This window comes from Rana temporaria, chromosome 1 (genome assembly GCF_905171775.1).
Source record: "Rana temporaria chromosome 1, aRanTem1.1, whole genome shotgun sequence".
Taxonomy (NCBI): Eukaryota; Metazoa; Chordata; class Amphibia; order Anura; family Ranidae; genus Rana; species Rana temporaria.
This window is the reverse complement of record NC_053489.1, coordinates 476298741-476317376: the sequence shown is the minus strand read 5'-3', so window position 1 is coordinate 476317376 and position 18636 is coordinate 476298741. Positions and strand designations below refer to the sequence as shown.

At 43.8% G+C, this 18636-nt stretch overlaps 1 protein-coding gene across 1 annotated transcript in view; it reads left to right on the top strand.

Moving 5' to 3' along the window:
• The window catches only part of LOC120917975 (cytochrome P450 2U1), a 48646-nt gene that overhangs the window by 21929 nt on the left and 8081 nt on the right, over positions 1–18636 (top strand). Inside the window, exon 2 of the mRNA XM_040329628.1 lies at positions 7667–8302. Within this exon, the coding sequence (XP_040185562.1) occupies positions 7667–8302 (636 nt within the window). The remainder of the gene's footprint in view (positions 1–7666; positions 8303–18636) is intronic.

The window sequence follows — 18636 nt, the reverse complement described above, 5'->3', positions numbered from 1 at the left end:
AGCCCATGAAAATTAACTTGTAGACAGACCATGAAAATTTAAGGATTTCCATACTCTTTACAAGTAATATTATAACAATCCCTCATTGACCACTGTAGCTGCATGGACTGTAGAACAATTCATTCTCCTGGAGCAGGCCATAAAGACTGCTGACTCAATGCTTAGGGGGGAAAAGGGGTGATTATGGTTTATGGTTTATTCTGTGGTTTATTCTGTGCTTCTAATATGGAATTTTAGGATGAATTGCTCTGTGTTGCCTATACATACATACGTACGTTACGTACAGAATTCATTGAGGACTTGTTTTAAAGCATCTGTAAAGTTATAATTTGCAAATCAGACCACTAAACCTTACACCTTCTTTAAACATATTTTTTTTGTAAAATATAGAAACAAGCACCTGTAAACACATAATTTGTTATTGTTCTACCTGCCCACCCCCATATCCGAAGGTTGGGAGGTAGGAGAATGTAAATGACATCCAGCAGCTTCTGTAGATGTCCCAGCCCTAAGAGCTGCTGTGCAGACAAACCAATGGATGTGGAAGGAGCAGTGGCAGCCCGTCCATTAGGTTCTGCCCCCCAGATCCAAGCGCCTGGCCCCTAATCTCCATGCAGGGCACCGGACGCATAGATTTTAATGAGGGTATGTTTTTTTTTTAAACACGTGATTAGACCTGGAGGCTCTAATTGGCTTTAAAAAGGGTGGGCTTGGGGCGCAGAGCACCCACTTGTGTGACATTAGCTAATAAATATTCGGGAGTCATAGGATGGGTCTCAGGACCCACCTCCTGTTTGGCCAGGAGGAGAAAAAAACCCTGGCAGCAGAAGTCTCTTCTTCCTACCCAGGATGCAGCAGAGTATCGCCATCTCATCCTCCTCCCCGCACCTCTACCGCATTAAGATATGGCCGTCGATCACATGGGGGGGGTGGCGCTAGGGTGCAAGAGGATCGCGGCCAGAGGGGGTTTGTGTAGTGCTATTGAATCGCCCCGTTTTGATCGACCAATGTGCGTGTGCGGGGGGCCAGGTCTGCTTGCCGCCCCCCCCCCCAAAAAAAAATTTAACCACCAGCCGCCACTGGCCAGGAGTGTTTCACACAGCTTAACTACATCAGCGTACAGGACACAGTGTATCAATGCAGTATCCTATACACTGAATGAGGGAGTGCACAGGACAGCATGACAACAAAAAGTACTCTGCAGAGGAGCAGGCTACAGGAATACCGTCTATAGGAAACAAGGCCTGCAGGGGATACATAGTACTACTGCACTCACCAGACACTTTCTTAGGTACACCTTGCTAGTATCGGGTTGGACCCCTTTTGCCTTCAGAACAGCCTTAATTCTCCGTGGCATAAGTTCAACAAGATGTTGGAAACATTCCTCAAAGATTGTGGTCCAAATTGACACGATAGCCTCACGCAGTTGCTGCAGATTTGTCAACTGTATATCCATGATGCAAATCTCCCATTCCACTACATCCCAAAGGTGCTCTATTGGATTGAGATCTGTGGAGGCCATTGGAGAACAGTGACCTCATTGTCATGTTCAAGAAACCAGTGGTGAGATGATTTGAGCTTTGTGACATGGTGCATTATCCTGCTGGAAGGAGCCATCAGAAGAGGGGTACACTGTAGTCATAAAGGGATGGACATGGCCAGCAACAAAAGTCAGGTAGGCCGTGGTGTTTAAATGATGCTCAGTTGGTACTAAGGGACCCAAAGTGTGCCAAGAAAATATCCCCCACACCATTACACCACCACCACCAGCCTGAACCGTTGATAAAGGGGAGGATGGATCCATGCTTTTTATGTTGTTTATGCCAAATGCTGACCCTACCATCTGAATGTCACAGCTGAAATCAAGACTCATGAGACCAGGCAACATTTTTTTTAAACTTCTATTGTCCGAATTCTGATGAGCCTGTGCGAATTGTAGCCCCAGTTTACTGTGCTCAGCTGACAGGAGAGTCACCCGGTGTGGTCTTCTGCTTCTGTAGCCCCTCGGCTTCAAGTTTCGATGTGCTGTGCATTCAAAGATGGTACTTTGCATACCCTGGTTGTAATGAGTGGCTATTTGAGTTGCTGCTGCCTTTCTATCATTTCAAACCAGTCTGCCCACTCCTCTCTGACATAAATAAGGCATTTTTGTCCACACAACTGCCGCTCACTGGATATTTTCTCTTTTTCTGACCATTCTCTGTAAACCCTAGAGATGGTTGTGTGTGGAAATCCCAGTAGATCAGCAGTTTTTGAAATACTCGGACCAGCCCATCTGGCACCAACAACTATGTCATGTTCAAGGTTACTTAAATCCCCTTTTTTCCCCATTGTGAAATCCGGCTTGAACTTTAGCAGGTCGTCTTCACCGCTTCTAGATGCCTAACTGCATTGAGTTGCTGCCCTGTGGTTGGCTAATTAGCAATTTTTGAGTGTATGTGGAAGCTGAATAACGGTTTTCAATACTTTACAAACTCTGTTAGAGACTGTATCAGAGGGCTTATGTGTACTTGCATCTCTTTACAAGCCTATAGGAATTCAAATCCCATCTAAAGGAGGTCAGAAGGAGGTCACATGCAAGTCAAATGCACCCATCAAGGAATTCTGCATGATCCCAGAGACATCTCAAACTGATGTCATCAACTAATCCAAAGCCCCTTAGGCCCCGTACACACGAGGAGACATGTCCGCTGAAACTGGTCCGCAGTTTAGCCATCCCAAAAAATAAACAAAAAAGTGATACACAACAAGAAAAGGTGCATTGCATTAAGACATACGTATGAACCTGTGAAGCTTGTCAACCCAACCCACACCACTCCCTCAACCCCCCAATACATATTTAACCAATAGGCAGAGGATCCATGTAAAACTGTCTATTAGATATGAGATACAAAACCCACCATACATTTAGCACAGAAGGCCTATTCACCCACTCCGTTAAAGGCTTTGAGATGCAAAGCATAACCGCTCATAGAACATAAAAGCAAACTGCAAACAAGGGCGAAAATCAATCTGTTACAGTGAGAGATGAAGCCACCCAGCCCCCCCTCAAGACCTTATCAAATTTAAGATGCGCCCCCCTGTTCAGATATATGGCTTTGTAATATAACCAAATCTTTAATAGTCTTTGCTATGAAAGACTTCAAATTCTATGCTCATGTTTTGAAAAGTTGAATAAATGCACAGGTACAAAATTTAGGACGGACCTGTTATTTTTTTTATTTTTTTGCAAAGGTCAGATGCTGGAAAGAGTCCAGACCAACTGTGTGTATTTTAGTGCTTGAAGACAAGAGTCAGTTATCATGTAGATTAGATGAAAGCGATATTAAGAACCATAAGGTTCATGTTTTTCACTATGTGTGTCCTTTAGACTTGAACTGCCCCACCTACACTGTTTGCAAATCTTGCATACTGAACAGCACAAATTGTTGTATAAAAACCTATTGACTCTACGTCTTATTAAAGTTTTGAAAAATAAAAATAAGACTCCAACTAAAACTGGACAGTGCAAAATCTGGTGCAGCTGTGCATGGGAGCCAATCAGCTTACAACTTCAGTTTGTTCAATTAAGCTGTGACAAAAAAAACATGGAAGCTGATTGGTTTCTATGCACAGCTGCACCAGATTTTGCACTCTTCGGTTTAAGTAAATCAGCCCCAGTGTGACCTGAAGTAAATAAGTGTTGGGTGTAAACATACTGCTATATACATTTTCTAACAGTAAACATATGCCTCGTACACACGATCTGGTTTCCCGGCGGACTTTTTCCCGCCGGGAAACCCGAGGGTAAAGCCGAAAAATGGCTCGGCAGCTTTTTCCCCCTACATACGGCCAGTTTTCCTGGAAACCCCGACCATGTGTATGCTCCCCCGCAGGCTTTCCCCATAGGAAAACTGCCAGGTTAAAAACCGCCGGGAATACTGGCGTGAAAAAATGAAACATGTTCTCATTTTTCCCGCCGTTTTTTTTGTCGGGAAAACTGCCATGGAGCATACACACGGCCAGTTTTCCCAGCCAAAAGCTGTCATGGCAGTTTTCCTGACAGGAAAACGGTCGTGTGTACGAGGCATTAGAGGTAAAAGATCTCATCATATCTTGGATACAGTGCACAACATAGAAAGGTGGATGACATACAAAGTCCTCAAAAGGGATATCACAACAATGGATTAAAAAAGGATGACCATTTCTATCATCAGGATTATAACAGTGGTCTTCAGTAACACAGAGTGCAAATATAACCGTACATGATGATAATCACCCAATGTAAATGCGTACACAGGTATCATACATTAAAGATCAAAATAGCAAAAAATGCCGGCAACTGCTTGGTTCTTCTTAAATCTTTATTGAGCACTAACAGCAGTGTGACATCTAAAGTGCTAACATGTTTCGGCCGGAGCCTTCCTCATAGCATCGTGCAAACATTCAGTTTTTTTTTTTTAAAACCCTGCAAGTGAAAGTCATAATGAGCTAGTATGCATAGCATACTAGCTCATTATGATTGACTTACCTGAGATCGAAGCCCCCAAAGTTCTCCTCCGTGCCCTCCGCCGCCGCCATGTCTCCTCCAATCTTCTTCCTATTATCGCCGCTCCGGCACTGTGATTGGTCGGAGCGCAATGATGTCACTCCCACGCGTGCGCGTGGGAATCGGCAGATCCCCAAACATGCGCGGAAATACAGCATTAACCCCCGAATGTACCTTTAACAATTACGGCACACTCAGTGCGCCTGCGCGGTTGTCTATGACGCACATGCGCCGTAGACATCGATGCCCGTTTTTGTGAAAATATCTCCTTAACCGTGTAGGTTTAGGAGATATTTCTTGCACCTACAGGTAAGCCTTAATCTAGGCTTACCTGTAGGTAAAAGTTGTCTGGTTGGGTTTACAACCACTGTAAGAAGATTTAAGAAGGAGCAATCGAGTTGCCAGCATTTTTTGTTATTTTGATGTTTATGGGACACAACAAGCCTGAGCACCGTTATTCAGCTCATCATTCTACAATCATGTGGTAGAGCTTGGGTGAGTTTTTGGCTACATTATCATACATTAAAGACATTGACAATGTATATATTTATTTCATATAGAATTAGTAGACAGTGTAACTTTTGTATTAAGGCTTTGTAAGGCAAAGCATCATTTCAGCACAAACTTCGACATACTTATATCAATGCAGGAAATTGCTAAATATTCAGCTTGAAATACATACGTATAACTGTTTTAGTTGTAATTCTGTTTAGTCAGTCTTGTGATTCACACAATGCCTTCTGCTTATTAGCAATATTGTTTCATGGTTTAAATTTGTACATTCTGTGTCACCTCCATGCTTTACTGGCCAATAAGTCAATATTGTCATACAGCAGATTTAGAGTTTAGTCAGTGGGTAATCAGATGACAGTTGAAAAAGAATTGTTCCACTTTCCTTTACACAATCATAATTAAAGTGTATTTACAAAAACTAAGCTTTTATTTTCATAATGTCAGCACTAAAGTTCTTTCACTTTCAGCCACATACACAATTACCTTTTACATGAAGAATACATTTTTTTTTTTCCCGCAAAATGCAAATTGAGCGAACAGAAGAAGAATCTAAATCAAATCAATATTTGGTGAGACTACCCTTTGGCTTCAAACCAGCATCAATTCTTAGGCCCCATACACACGATAGAATCCATCCGCTGAAAAATCCCAGCAAATGGGTTTCAGCGGATAGATCCTATGGTGTGTACACTCCAGCGGATCTGTTTCCGCGGATATTTCTCCCCTGGGATGGATTCCAGCAGATCGAATATTTGCTGACATGCTAAACAAATCTATCTGCTGGAATCCATCCCAACGGATGGATCCGCTGGTCTGTATAGACTCACCGGATCCATCCGTCCGAAGGGATCCCCCGCATGCGTCGTAATGATTCGACGCATTCGTGGAATTCCTTATATGACCGCGTCGCGCACGTCGCCGCGTCATAATCGCGGCGACGGCGCGACACGTCATCGCCAGAGGATTTCGGCGCGGATTTCAATGCGATGGTGAGTACACTCCATCGCATAGAAATCCGCGGAAATCCCCGAGAGGATTTATCCGTGGAAACGGTCCGCTGGACCGTATTCGCGGATAAATCCTCTCGTGTGTATGGGGCCTAACACTTGTTTTTTTTTTTGCACTTGCACAAAGTCAAGGCTTTTTTACAATTAAAGTCAGGTGTATGATTATTAACCAATTATACTAAGCGGGTGCTAATGATCATCAATTTCATATGTAGGTTGAAATAGTCATTAACGGAAACAGAAGCAGCTGTGTAGGAGGCTTAAAATTAGGTGAGGAACAGCAAAACTCTGCTACTAAGGTGAGGTTGTGGAAGACAGTTTCATGTCACAGGTCATACACCATGGCAAGACTGTGCACAGTAGCAAGACACAAGGTAGTTATAATGCATCAGCAAGGTCTCTCCCAGGAAAAGAGGAAGCACAAAAAACAGGCAACGTTGGGGATTGTAGATACAGTAGTTGACAATGGAAACTTAATGCTATAGATGAAAAACGCATCATGCTTGCTTCCATTCGACATCGGAAAGTGTCCAGCAGTGCCATCAGCACAGAACTGGCGGAAGCCAGTGGGACCCAGGTACACCCATCTACTGTCCAGAGATGTCTGGCCAGAAGTGGTCTTTATAGAAGAATTATAGCCAAAAAGCCATACCTCCGACATGAAAACAAGGCTATGCGACTCAACTATGCATGAAAACACAGAAACTAGGGCGCAGAAAATGGCAGCGGATGCTCTGGACTAATGGGTCAACATTAAAAAAAATTGCTGTAGCCGGAGGCAGATTGTTCACCGAAGGGCTGGAAAGCAATACAATAATGAGTGTCTACAGGCAAGGGTGAAGCATGGTGGCGGTTCCTTGCATTGTTTGGGACTGCATTTTGGCAAACGGAGTTGGGGATTTGATCAGGATAAATTATTATACTTATTATTATACGGGATTTATATAGTGCCAACAGTTTGCCCAGCGCTTTACAAAAGGGATAAATGGTGCCCTCAATGCTGAGAAATACAGACATTCTACAGATATTTATCCATCATGCCATACTATCAAGGAGGCGTGTGATTGCCCCCAAATGTATTCTGCAGCAGGGCAATGACCCCAAGCATACAGGCAATGTCATTAAGAACTACCTTCTGCCTAAAGGAGAACAAGGAGTCCTGGAAGGGATGGTTTGGCCCCCACAAAGCCCTGATCTCAACATCATTGAGTCTGTCTGGCATTACATAAAGAGAGAAGGCTCTGAGGCAGTCTACATCCACAGAAAATCTGTAGTTAGTTCTCCAAGATGTTTGGAACAACCTACCGGCAAAGTTTCTTCAAAAACTGTGTTCAATTGTACCTAGAAGAATTGATGCTGTTTTGAAGGCAAAGGGTGGTCACACCAAATATTGAATTGATTTAAAGTTCTCTTCTGTTCATGTACTATTGATATAAATTTGATAAAAATAAACTATTAACACTACTTTTTCTGAAAGCATTATTAATTTATAGCATTGTTTCAACTCTGCCTAAAACTTTTGCACAGTAGTGTAATTCTAAAATGTTTACTAATGGATTTGACTGCATGTAACCTTCATTATACAACCAATTTAGTAAGTATTCTATTGCTTTTTTAGGTATTGTGTTTGCGCCTTATGGTCCCATATGGAGACAGCAAAGACGATTTTCTCATTCAACTTTGAGGCACTTTGGGCTGGGAAAACTAAGTCTGGAACCCATAATCATTGAAGAGTTCAAATATGTGAAGGAAGAATTGTTAAAATTCGGTGATAAAGGCTTCAGCCCATTTCAGATTATCAATAATGCTGTTTCTAATGTTATCTGTTCTATCAGTCTTGGTAAACGTTTCAACTATGAGGATAAAGAGTTTAAGACCATGTTGAACTTCATGTCGCGAGGCCTTGAAATCAGTTTAAACAGTGAAGCTATCTTGACTAATGTGTGCTCTTGGATGTACTACCTTCCTTTTGGACCCTTCAGGGAACTCAGACAAATTGTGATTGATATCACAGCCTTTCTGAAAAGGATAATTGAAGAACATAAGGTTTCCTTGGATCCTGCAAATCCCCGGGATTTCATTGACATGTACCTTCTTCATGTAGATGAAGAAAAGAGGACTCAGATTGAGACCAGCTTCAACGCAGAATACTTGTTTTACATTGTTGGTGACCTTTTCATTGCTGGAACAGATACCACCACAAATACCTTACTGTGGTCTATCTTATATATGTGTCATCATCCAGATATACAAGGTAAGTCAGCTAATGAATAACGTATCTAGTGCAAATCATACAGATTTTATTTTAACCTTGTGACATTGCCTTTCCCCAATAATGAACGCTAAACAAATTGTATAAATGTTGGAAGCGCATGTCTAATGTAATACATACAGTACTGTATATTCTTTAAGAGATTGGAAAATTACATTAAACTTAGCAACCACTAAGGGATGATTAAGAAAGTCCAAATATTCCGATAAGGCCTCATTCACACGGGGCGGATCTGTCGCTACGGAGTCCGCCAGCTCAGCGGGAGATCTCTCCGATGATCTCCACTGAGCTGGCAGATGACAGGTCCCTCTCTGCTCTCACCCGATCCGATCCGCCATGGACGGATGGCGACGTATCAACATACGTCTGATTTAAGCGGATCGGATGTCAGCGGACATGTCACCGTCGTCCCGCGTCGAAATTTGAAAATTTACGTCGTTTGCGTAAGTCGTCCGTGAATAGAGCAGGACGCCATTTACGTTCACGTCTAAACCAATGACGTCCTTGCGACGTCATTTAGTGCAATGCACGTCGGGAAATTTTAGGGACGGCGCATGCACAGTATGTTCGGCGCAGGAACGCGCCTAATTTAAATGATCCACGCCCCCTACCCGGATCATTTGAATTAAGCAGGCTTGCGCCGGGGGATTTACGCTACGCCGCCGCAACTTTACAGGCAAGTGCTTTGTGAATCAAGCACTTGCCCGTAAAACTTGCGGCGGCGTAACGTAAATTAGATACGTTACGCCGCCGCATAGATGCGGCGATCTACTAGAATCTGCCCCTTTGTCTTTGCACAATGTTATCACCTTGAACTTAAAGCAGAGTTCCACCCAAAAGTGGAACTTCCGTTTAATCCACTCCTCGCCCCCTTACATGCCACATTTGGCATGTAATTTTTTTTGGGGGGGGGGGCTTCAGGAGGAGTGGGACTTCCTGTCCCACTTCCTCCTTCCGCCGAGGGGCTGCAAAGGCGAATACTCTAATCGCCTTTTGGCAGCCCCTCCCTGTAGGCGATTGCCTGGGACACGTGACAGTTCCCAGGCAATCGCCTGTCCAATCAAATGGCGTAGCGCCGCTCGCGCATGCGCAGTGGGTGCCCGGCCGTGAAGCCGAAAGCTGTCATGGCCGGGTGCCCACAGTTGCAGTGGAGGCGCCGGTGGTGAAGGGGGGGAGAGGAACGAAGCTCCCATTGGCACGTCGCTGGACTGGGGAACAGGTAAGTGTATGTTTATTAAAAGCCAGCAGCTACACTTTTTGTAGCTGCTGACTTTTAATAAACATAAAAAAAAGCCTGGAACACCCCTTTAAAGAGACCAAGTCAGCAACCTAAATAAGTAAAGGTAAAAGCTAAAAATAAATAAATGCTTATTTACAATGTTTTTCTTTTCCATAAAACAGTTTTTCACGTGCAATGTGATTTTAAATGTACTAACATAAACTGTTAAATGCAAGAATAATTTTATGGGAAAATTTAGAATTTCTGGAAACAGGGTCTCTTTAAAGTGGACATGAACTTAAAAAGTGAAGATTTGCCATGTTATGGGGGAACATTCAAAAATGTTAAAGTGAAACTGTAGCCTTACAAAAAAATAGCTGCCACTTCCACAGAAGAAATTCTGCAAGGTTTCTCCTAAATGTACATTGATGCATGTGTGGGAGCATAGGCGTGCGCACAGGGTGTGCCAGGTGTGCCCAGGCACACCCTAATCACCCTGTGCTGGACAGATTCCCCCTGCTGCTTGGCTGCAGAGAAAGCGACTCAGGAAACTCTGTCCTCAGCCCCTTTCTCTGTCTCAAAAATGAAATATCAGGGGCCCGTTTAGGCCCCTGAAATCTCACCAAAGCCCCCCCCCCCCCAATGGTGGTCCTAAAAGATTGTAAAGGAAAATAATTGTAAAAAGTAATAATAATAAAAATATTAAAATAAAATAATAAAAATAATAAAAATAAAAATAATAAAATGACTAATTAAAATAAAAAGAATTGTAAAAAATATTGTAAAAAAATAAAAAATAAAATAAAATTGTAAAAAGTAATAATAATAAAATAAAATAATAAAAATTATAAAATAAAACGTAATAATAATAAAAATTATAAAATAGAAAAATAAAATAAAAAGAAACTACTGACAACAGTCTCTGCTCACTGACACCATCAACGGTACTACTGACACTGTCCATTGCCCTACTGCCATATATATATATATATATATATATATATATATATATATATATATATACACGCATGTGTGTTTGAGCTTTGGGGTGCACACCCTAATGTAATAGGCTGCGCACACCTATGTTACATCAGCTTGTGCCAACTAGTGAAGATGGATGAAGAAACCAAACCAGGAAAAAGTTTGGGAGAAGACATCAGTAAGAGGGATCTTGCAGAGATTGCGTCGCTGGAGGGAAGGAAAGTACAGCAGACTTTAGTTCCTCTAATAACAAGATTTGGTGATGTCACTACCGTGTCATTACCGTGCTGTTCAATGTTCTCCTTGTTGGAGAGAAACCTGTAACTGATGAGCTATACTGCAATAAATGCTTTCTGTACTTCCCTCTCCCCATTTTCTTAAAACTTACCCTACCAGTTATTAGATCATCAGTGATCAGGGCAGCTCTAACATGAGGGTAGCAAAGTCTTGCATTTATGAAGCCAACTACCTCCACATAGAAACACAGTGTGGAAGAAGGCTTGGTTATTCAGAAATGGGGAAAAATTAGCTGCAGATAGCCTGTAAGTAGCACTGGGCACGACTTCCACAGTGCAAGTCCTTTTTAATAATCAGCTTATATAGCTCAAAAAAGGATGTAGAACCCTGATGTTTAGGCAGGGTTGCTATCAAATTTAGTTGCCAGGCGATAGTTGCCTTGGCTAATTGTTAGGAAATCAATTGAGTCCTCTCTAAATCTGGACTTGTTGCACCCTTTTCTCTTCTGTCACTGTGTGACGCTATGCTAGTGACATTAGATAAGACAGGGGCTTTGCAAGCTCAGACATGCATGGATGAGGTGTCTCAAGCAATGGGCAGGGATGTTCTTTGGTCCCTTGGTCTGCTGGGAGAGCCTATTTATTTGGGTGGAGTCAGTTGATCTGGGTTCTGTGTCACCTCGATGGCTGTCTGGGTGTACTGCCCCGTGCTGCTAGGCCGGAAGCCTGAGGCCTATGCCGGGAACATCTGGCTGCTAGGCTCTCTGAGGCCTATCCAAAAGCAGGAGAGCAGTGTAGGGTTAGGACTGCTGGTTTGCAGCCCAACCAGAAATAGAGGTTCAGCTGGATGGGGAACCAGCTGGGGTCGGAGGTATAAGGGAATCTGTCGCCACTAAGAGACCATCCACCTCGTTACCGGAGACAACCATGAGTAATCTCAAGTCGGTACCAGAGCAGTCTTCTCACCAGCTGGGGACAGTGAAGAAGTGGGAAAACTTCAGTGAGTGCCAAGCTAGGGACCCAGCGGGACAGCAGAGGTGACGCTTGCGGAGCATCAGTGGGTGCTAAGCCAGGAACCTAGCGGTTAGCACGGGTGACGCTTGAAGTGTATCTGTGAGTACCAAGCAAAGGACCCAGCATCAAAGCGGGGGTGACGCTTGAGGAACATCCTGAGTGCTAGAAGTGGAAGAGCTCAGGGGATCCTGTGGCTATTGGATCTGAAGTCTAGTGAAAGACTGGGGGTTTGTGAGTGGAGATCCACAGTGAGTGACTATGGAGTAAATAGAAAATAAGGTAAAGCTGCATTTACTTCAGTCGTTTAAAGCTGGACCAATGTAACTATGCATGCTCTACACCTGGCTGTTACATGTTGACACTGGAAAGCAGTGTAGTAGGCACTACTACCACAGTGATTGCTGCTGGCTTCTAGGTTAGGGTTGCCACCTCTTCCCTTTGAACCTGAACAGATGATTTACACAGGTTTTGAGGCTAATTTAATGCAGATAAGTCACCAAGTGAGTTTAAATCCCACCTTAATCAGCCACAGAACCTGTGTAATGTGTTTGGGTTTTAAAGGGATGAGGTGGCAACCCTATTCTAGGTCTAGATTGGAGAACACGCCTTTCCACCGCGTCCTATCAGAGTTGACTATGCATTCAATAAGAAAAAGCAAATTGTTCTCTGAATGGTCCCCGTGCTAATTGAGCATCGTCCTGTGGAGGAGTTTTTTTTTTTTATTATTATATAGATGAAAAAAGACCACAAATTAAAAAAAATAAAAAGATTTTTTTACTTTCTGCTATAAAACATGTCTAATAAAATCATTTAAAAAAATAAAATGTCTTCATAAATTGTAGCACAAATGTAATCTGCTACATGTCTTTGGTAAAAAAAAAATCCCAATAAGTGTTTAGCCATTGGTTTGCATGAAAATTATAGAATCTACAAACTATTGTAAATATACTGGAATTTTTAATACAACTAATGGTGGTGATCAGCAACTTATAATGGGACTGCAATAGCGTGGCAGGCAATCTGACAATAACTGACTAACTGTTACTGACATCACCAGTGATACTAATACAGTGATAAGTGATGATACTATACACTGTCACTGTACTAATGACTGGGAAGGGGTTAACAACTCGGTTAATTAAGGAATGTGTGCATAACAAGTGGGCGCGCATTGTTACGGCGGCGCATCGTATCGTATTTACGCTACTCCGCCGTAAGTTAGAGAGGCAAGTGCTGTATTCACAAAGCACTTGCCTACTAAGTTACCGCGGCGTAGCATAAATGGGGCCGGCGTAAGCGCACGTAATTCAAATGAGGATGAGGGGGCGTGTTTTATGTTAATTCTTGGTGACCCGACGTGATTGACATTTTTCCCGAACGGCGCATGCGCCGTCCGTGGAATTTCCCAGTGTGCATTGCTCCAAAGTACGCCGCAAGGACGTCATTGGTTTCGACATGAACATAAATTACGTCCAGCCCCATTCACGAACGAGTTACGCAAACTACGTAAATTTTTCAAATTTCGACGCGAGAACGACGGCCATACTTAACATTGCGTGCGCCTCCTAATAGCAGGAGTAACCTTACGCCGAAAAAGCCTAACGTAAACGACGTAAAAAAATAGCGCCGGGCGTACGTAAATTTGTGAATCGGCGTATCTAGGTCATTTGCATATTCTACTCCGAAAAAAAACGAAAGCGCCACCTAGTGGCCAGCGTAAATATGCACCGTAAGATACGACGGTGTAAGAGACTTACGCCAGTCAGATCTTAGGCTAATGTCGGTGTATCTTGCTTTCTGAATACAGAAAAAAGATACGCCGGCGCAGCTTTGAATTTACGCGGCGTATCTATAGATACGCCGGCGTAATTCAATGCTGAATCTGGCCCTTTGTTTTTAAGAAACAGAGAGATTGTTCACTCTGCACAGAGCCCTGTGTTGATTGTCAATACAGGGCTCTGGGCTGTGATTGGACACAGCTGATCAGCAGGTCCTGGCCATGAATAATTGTCTGCGAGTCCCAGGACCTGCTGACACTGACAAATTTACAGTGGCTGTTGGCAGGGAAAGGCTTTATACACGGCGATCAGAGGCCTTACCGTAAGGAGACAGATGTTGAGGATCTGGGGTAGGGCTGCTGCTCCTTGCTCCAGCTTCCCCGGGAGAAGAGCCGGGGCTTCTCCTCTCGGCCGAAGAGGAAGACTCCCCGGCCAATCGGGCCTCAGGACCCACTTCCTGTTAGGCTGGGAGGAGAATCAGGAAGACAATAGCGAACATTAATTTGCTATTGTCACACAACTGGGTACCCTTTTTAAAGCTAATTAAAGCCTTAGGCTCTAATTGTGTGCTTCAAAAAAAAAAGAAAAAGCCCCATTGAAATCCATGCGTCCGGTACCCCTTCACCCCTTATGAAAGGCCCGCCACTGCCCTAAACACAGAAATAGGCAGAGACGTACCAGTACATCACTGTGTTTGTATGGGCTGTACGTCTGCAGTATATTGCGGGCAGTCTGTCTGGAAGTAACTAAGCTGGATCAATGTAACTTTGCAAAAATAGTCATACCTGGAATTCAGCATAGTGCACATATGTTGCATATATTCACTAAGCTAAGTAAACCTTCACATTGATACGTGCACATTCTTTAATTCTGTATTAAATTATTACCAAGGAATTTGGGAATTTTAATGATGCTGACCATCAAAAATAGCAAAACTTTGTGTGTGTGTGTGTATATGTGTATATATATGTGTGTGTATATATATATTTATATAAATATATATATATATATATATATATATATATATATATATATATATATATATATATATATATATATATTCATAAATAATCTTATCATTATTATACACAAAAAAATAAAACACTAGTTACATCATAAAATAGGATGATGCCACCTGATTGCAGTATGCAAACACATGCATTATGATACATACTCATTCCACTGTAGGCCACCTCTCACATGTACCATTGTGACAAAACCATACTACATCCATATACATGACAGAGACTGGCTCTGTCCAACACCTTTCGCAGTTGCGATTCTTCAGGAATCCAGAGGTATATTCCATATGATGATACCATGTGGCTAGGGTTGCAACCCAGAGTTAGACGTAGATGAGAACGCGGCCGCCAGGTACACGCATCGGCTTCCCAGCGATAAGCCGGGACAGTGTTTACCCGCTGCGTGCCCCCCAGAGGCGCGCGCGGGTAATGCACTTCAAATGACGTCCAAAGACGTCCAGTTGGCACCTGAGAGCCGCGCTGTTGACGTCTTTTGTCAATAGCGCGGGTCTCAAGTGGTTAAGTATGATTTCTAGTTTTTCGAAGATGCTAGCTAGTGAGCAGCAGCGACATGAGAATTATGCCACGTACAGACGATCAGAATTTCCGACAACAAAACCGTGGATTTTTTCCCGATGGAATTTTGGCTCAAACTTGTGTTGCATACACCAGGTCACACAAATGTTGTCGGAACTTCCAAACGTCAAGAATGCGGTGACGTACAACACTACGAAGAGCCGAGAAAAATCAAGTTGTGATTCTGAGTATGCGTAGGATTTTTGTGTGTCGGAATTGCATACAAAATTTCCGACAAGAACTTTTGCCGTTGGAAAGTTTGAGATCCAGCTCTCATATTTTTGCTGCCGGAAATTCCGACAGAAAGGGGCAGATCCTCAAAGAAATTACACGGCGTATCTCTTGATACGCCGCGTAATTTCAAATTTTGCGCGTCGTATCTTTGTTTTGGTATCCCCAAAACTAGATACAATGGCATCTGTGTTAGATCCGACAGGCGTACGTCTTCGTACGCCGTCGGATCTTAGATGCAATTTTTCGGCGTCCGCTAGGTGGCGTTCACGTCGTAATCCGCGTTGAGTATGCAAATTAGCTATTTCCGACAATCCACGAACGTACGAGCGGCCGTCGCATTTTTTTACGTTTTTTCCGTTCGGCTTTTTCCGGCGTATAGTTAAAGCTGTATGGCCGTCGTTCCTGCGTCTAATTTTGTCGTCCGTGAATGGGGCTGGACGCCATTTACGTTCACGTTGAAAACAATGATGTCCTTGCGACGTCATTTAGCGCAATGCACAGAGGGAAATTTTAGGGACGGCGCATGCGCAGTTCGTTCGGCGCGGGGACGCGCTTCATTTAAATGAAACACGCCCCCTACCCACCCAATTTGAAATCCGCTCGCGAGAGATACACTACGCCGCCGTAACTTACGGCGCGAATTCATTGGGGATTCAAACCAAAGCCAGGTAAGTTACAGCGGCGTAGCGTATCTCACGTCTGCGCCGGGCGCAGCGGAGGTACGTGGATCTACCCCATAATGTCTGATGGGGCCTACACATGGTGGAAATTTCCGACCAAAAGCTCACATCGAACATTTCTTGTTGGAAATTCTGATTGTGGGTACGCGGCGTAAGAGAAGAAAAAAGCTTCTAACAGCCTTTATAAACAGGTATTGATAGTTGGGATGCCAAGAGGAATGGCATGGTTCTCTTTACAGGTTACATTTGCTTATGGCATAGAATGTGTTGGCTAAAGTACCATTTTTTGTTACATGTAAAATGTGGAAAATACTTAATAATAATAATTCTATGAAATAATATTTCCAGCACTCAGCATTTGTTCATGTCATGTGACAGCTTGATACAGGCACAAAGTACTCCTAAAAAAGGCTTCTTTTTTGACCCAAGTAAACAGGTGAAATAGATAATGTTGTTTACCTGAAATATAAAACCAATATAAATACCGCCGGGAGCAAAGTGTAGTAATCTGAACATCCTTGGACAATGAGGAGCAGCAGTAAAAACACACGGTGATAGCAATCCGTGCTCATGGGGTCATCACAAGTCGTTCTGAATGCTTTACAATATCTGGACTGTGATTTCTCAGAACCTTTTTATAACTAAAATCATTCTTTTCTACTTTTATCAATGATGTCAGGATAAATAATTTTGTTTGTTTATGCCTCATTAAATAAAAATGAAACCCCAGCAAGGACCTGGCATCTTGGGGCAGATTTAATCACCAGACATTGTGAATTTAATGATGGTGATGGAACCAGTCAAGGACAAAGTCGAACTTGGAACGCTGATCCTTTATTTGCCATGATTAAGTTCAAACTGGTCTATTAGTAAGCAGCACTGGATATATGATGAGATTTATCTTGGAAACTTGTGAAAGAGCTCTTCAGGTGAATATGTGTTCTCAGGGCCGGACTGGGAATACAAAGCAGCCCTGGAAACAGTTTCATACCAGCCCCATAGCATTAAGATACCAGCCCAACAGCATAACATCATTATTTTATTGTTCATAACAGGGAAAAACCATGCATTTTAAAGCACAGAGTGTATTTTATTCACCAGTGCCCATCAGCTCAGCCTCATCAGTGCCCATTCATGTAGCCTCACCAGTGTCCATCAATGCAGCCTGATTAGTGCCCATCAATGCAGTCTGATCAGTGCCCATCAATGCAGCCTCATCAGTGCCCATCAGCTCAGCCTCATCAGTGCCCATAAGCTCAGCCACATCGGTGCCCATCAATGCAGACTCCTCAGTGCCCATCAATGCAGCCTCATCAGTGCCCATCAGCTCATCCTCATCAGTGCCCATCAATGCAGTGTCATCAGTGCCCATCAATGCAGCCTGATCAGTGCCCATCAATGCAGCTTCATCAGTGCCCATCAGCTTAGCCTCATCAGTGCCCATCAGCTCAGGCTCGTCAGTGCCAATTAGTGCAGAATCATCAGTGCCAATCAGTGCAGCCTGATCAGTGCCCATCAATGCAGCCTAACCAGTGCCCATCAGTTATGTCTCATCAGTGCCCATCAGGGCAGTTTCACCCGTGCCCATCAATGCAGCCTCACCAGTGCCCATCAGCTCAGCCTCATTAGTGCCCATAAATGCAGCCTCACCCGTGCCCATTAGTGCAGCCTGATTAGTGCCAATCAGTGCAGCCTCGCCAGTGTCCATCAATGCAACCTGATCAATGCCCATCAATGCAGCCTCACCAGTGCAGCTCAGTCTCATCAGTGCCCATCAGGGCAGCCTGATCAGTGCTTATCAATGCAGCCTGATCAGTGCCCATCAATGCAGCATCACCAGTGCACATCAGTGCAGCCTGATCAGTGCCCTTCAATGCAGCGTGATCAGTGCCCATCCAATTAAGCCTGACCAGTGCCTATCAGCTCAGCCTCACCAGTGCATGGGGAGAGAGGAGAGCCGCCGGATTACACAGAGCAGGGATCATCTGCGTACCTGGCAGCCGATGTCATACCAAGTCCCGCCTCTTGGACTAGCTCCTATAATGGACATCACACATCCCGGCATTGGACCAGTGTGACGTCCATCATAGGAGCCGGTCCTGGAGGCTGGACTTCGTATGACAGCGCCCGCCGGGTAAGAGGGATATCACTGCTCTGTGTAATTCGGTGCTCATCCCCCCTTGGACCCAGCGACGGGACCCATGGTAGGGCCAGTCCTGGGCGCCCCACCCCCCCTCAGATCTGTGTGCACCCGCCCAGGATCAGCCCTTTAAATCGGCCCCGGGGCAGGCGGCCTACTGGAAAATTTCCCGCTATCCCTGTAGGCCAGTCTGGCCCATTGTGTCCTAAATAATTTTAGCTATGTAAATACTGTATACATTAAGGGTGGCTTGATTCACATCAGAATCATTTTTCCATAGAAGTCAATGGGGGTGCAAAAGCAGCACAATGCAGGTTGATGGTGCTCAGGTGCAGGTCACATCTTAAGCTGATCTCCAATGCAAGCTGAATGAACCTGAAAGCAAGATGCATTTGCACTTTGACCCAAGCCTTAATAATTCTGTCTTCTTTTTCAT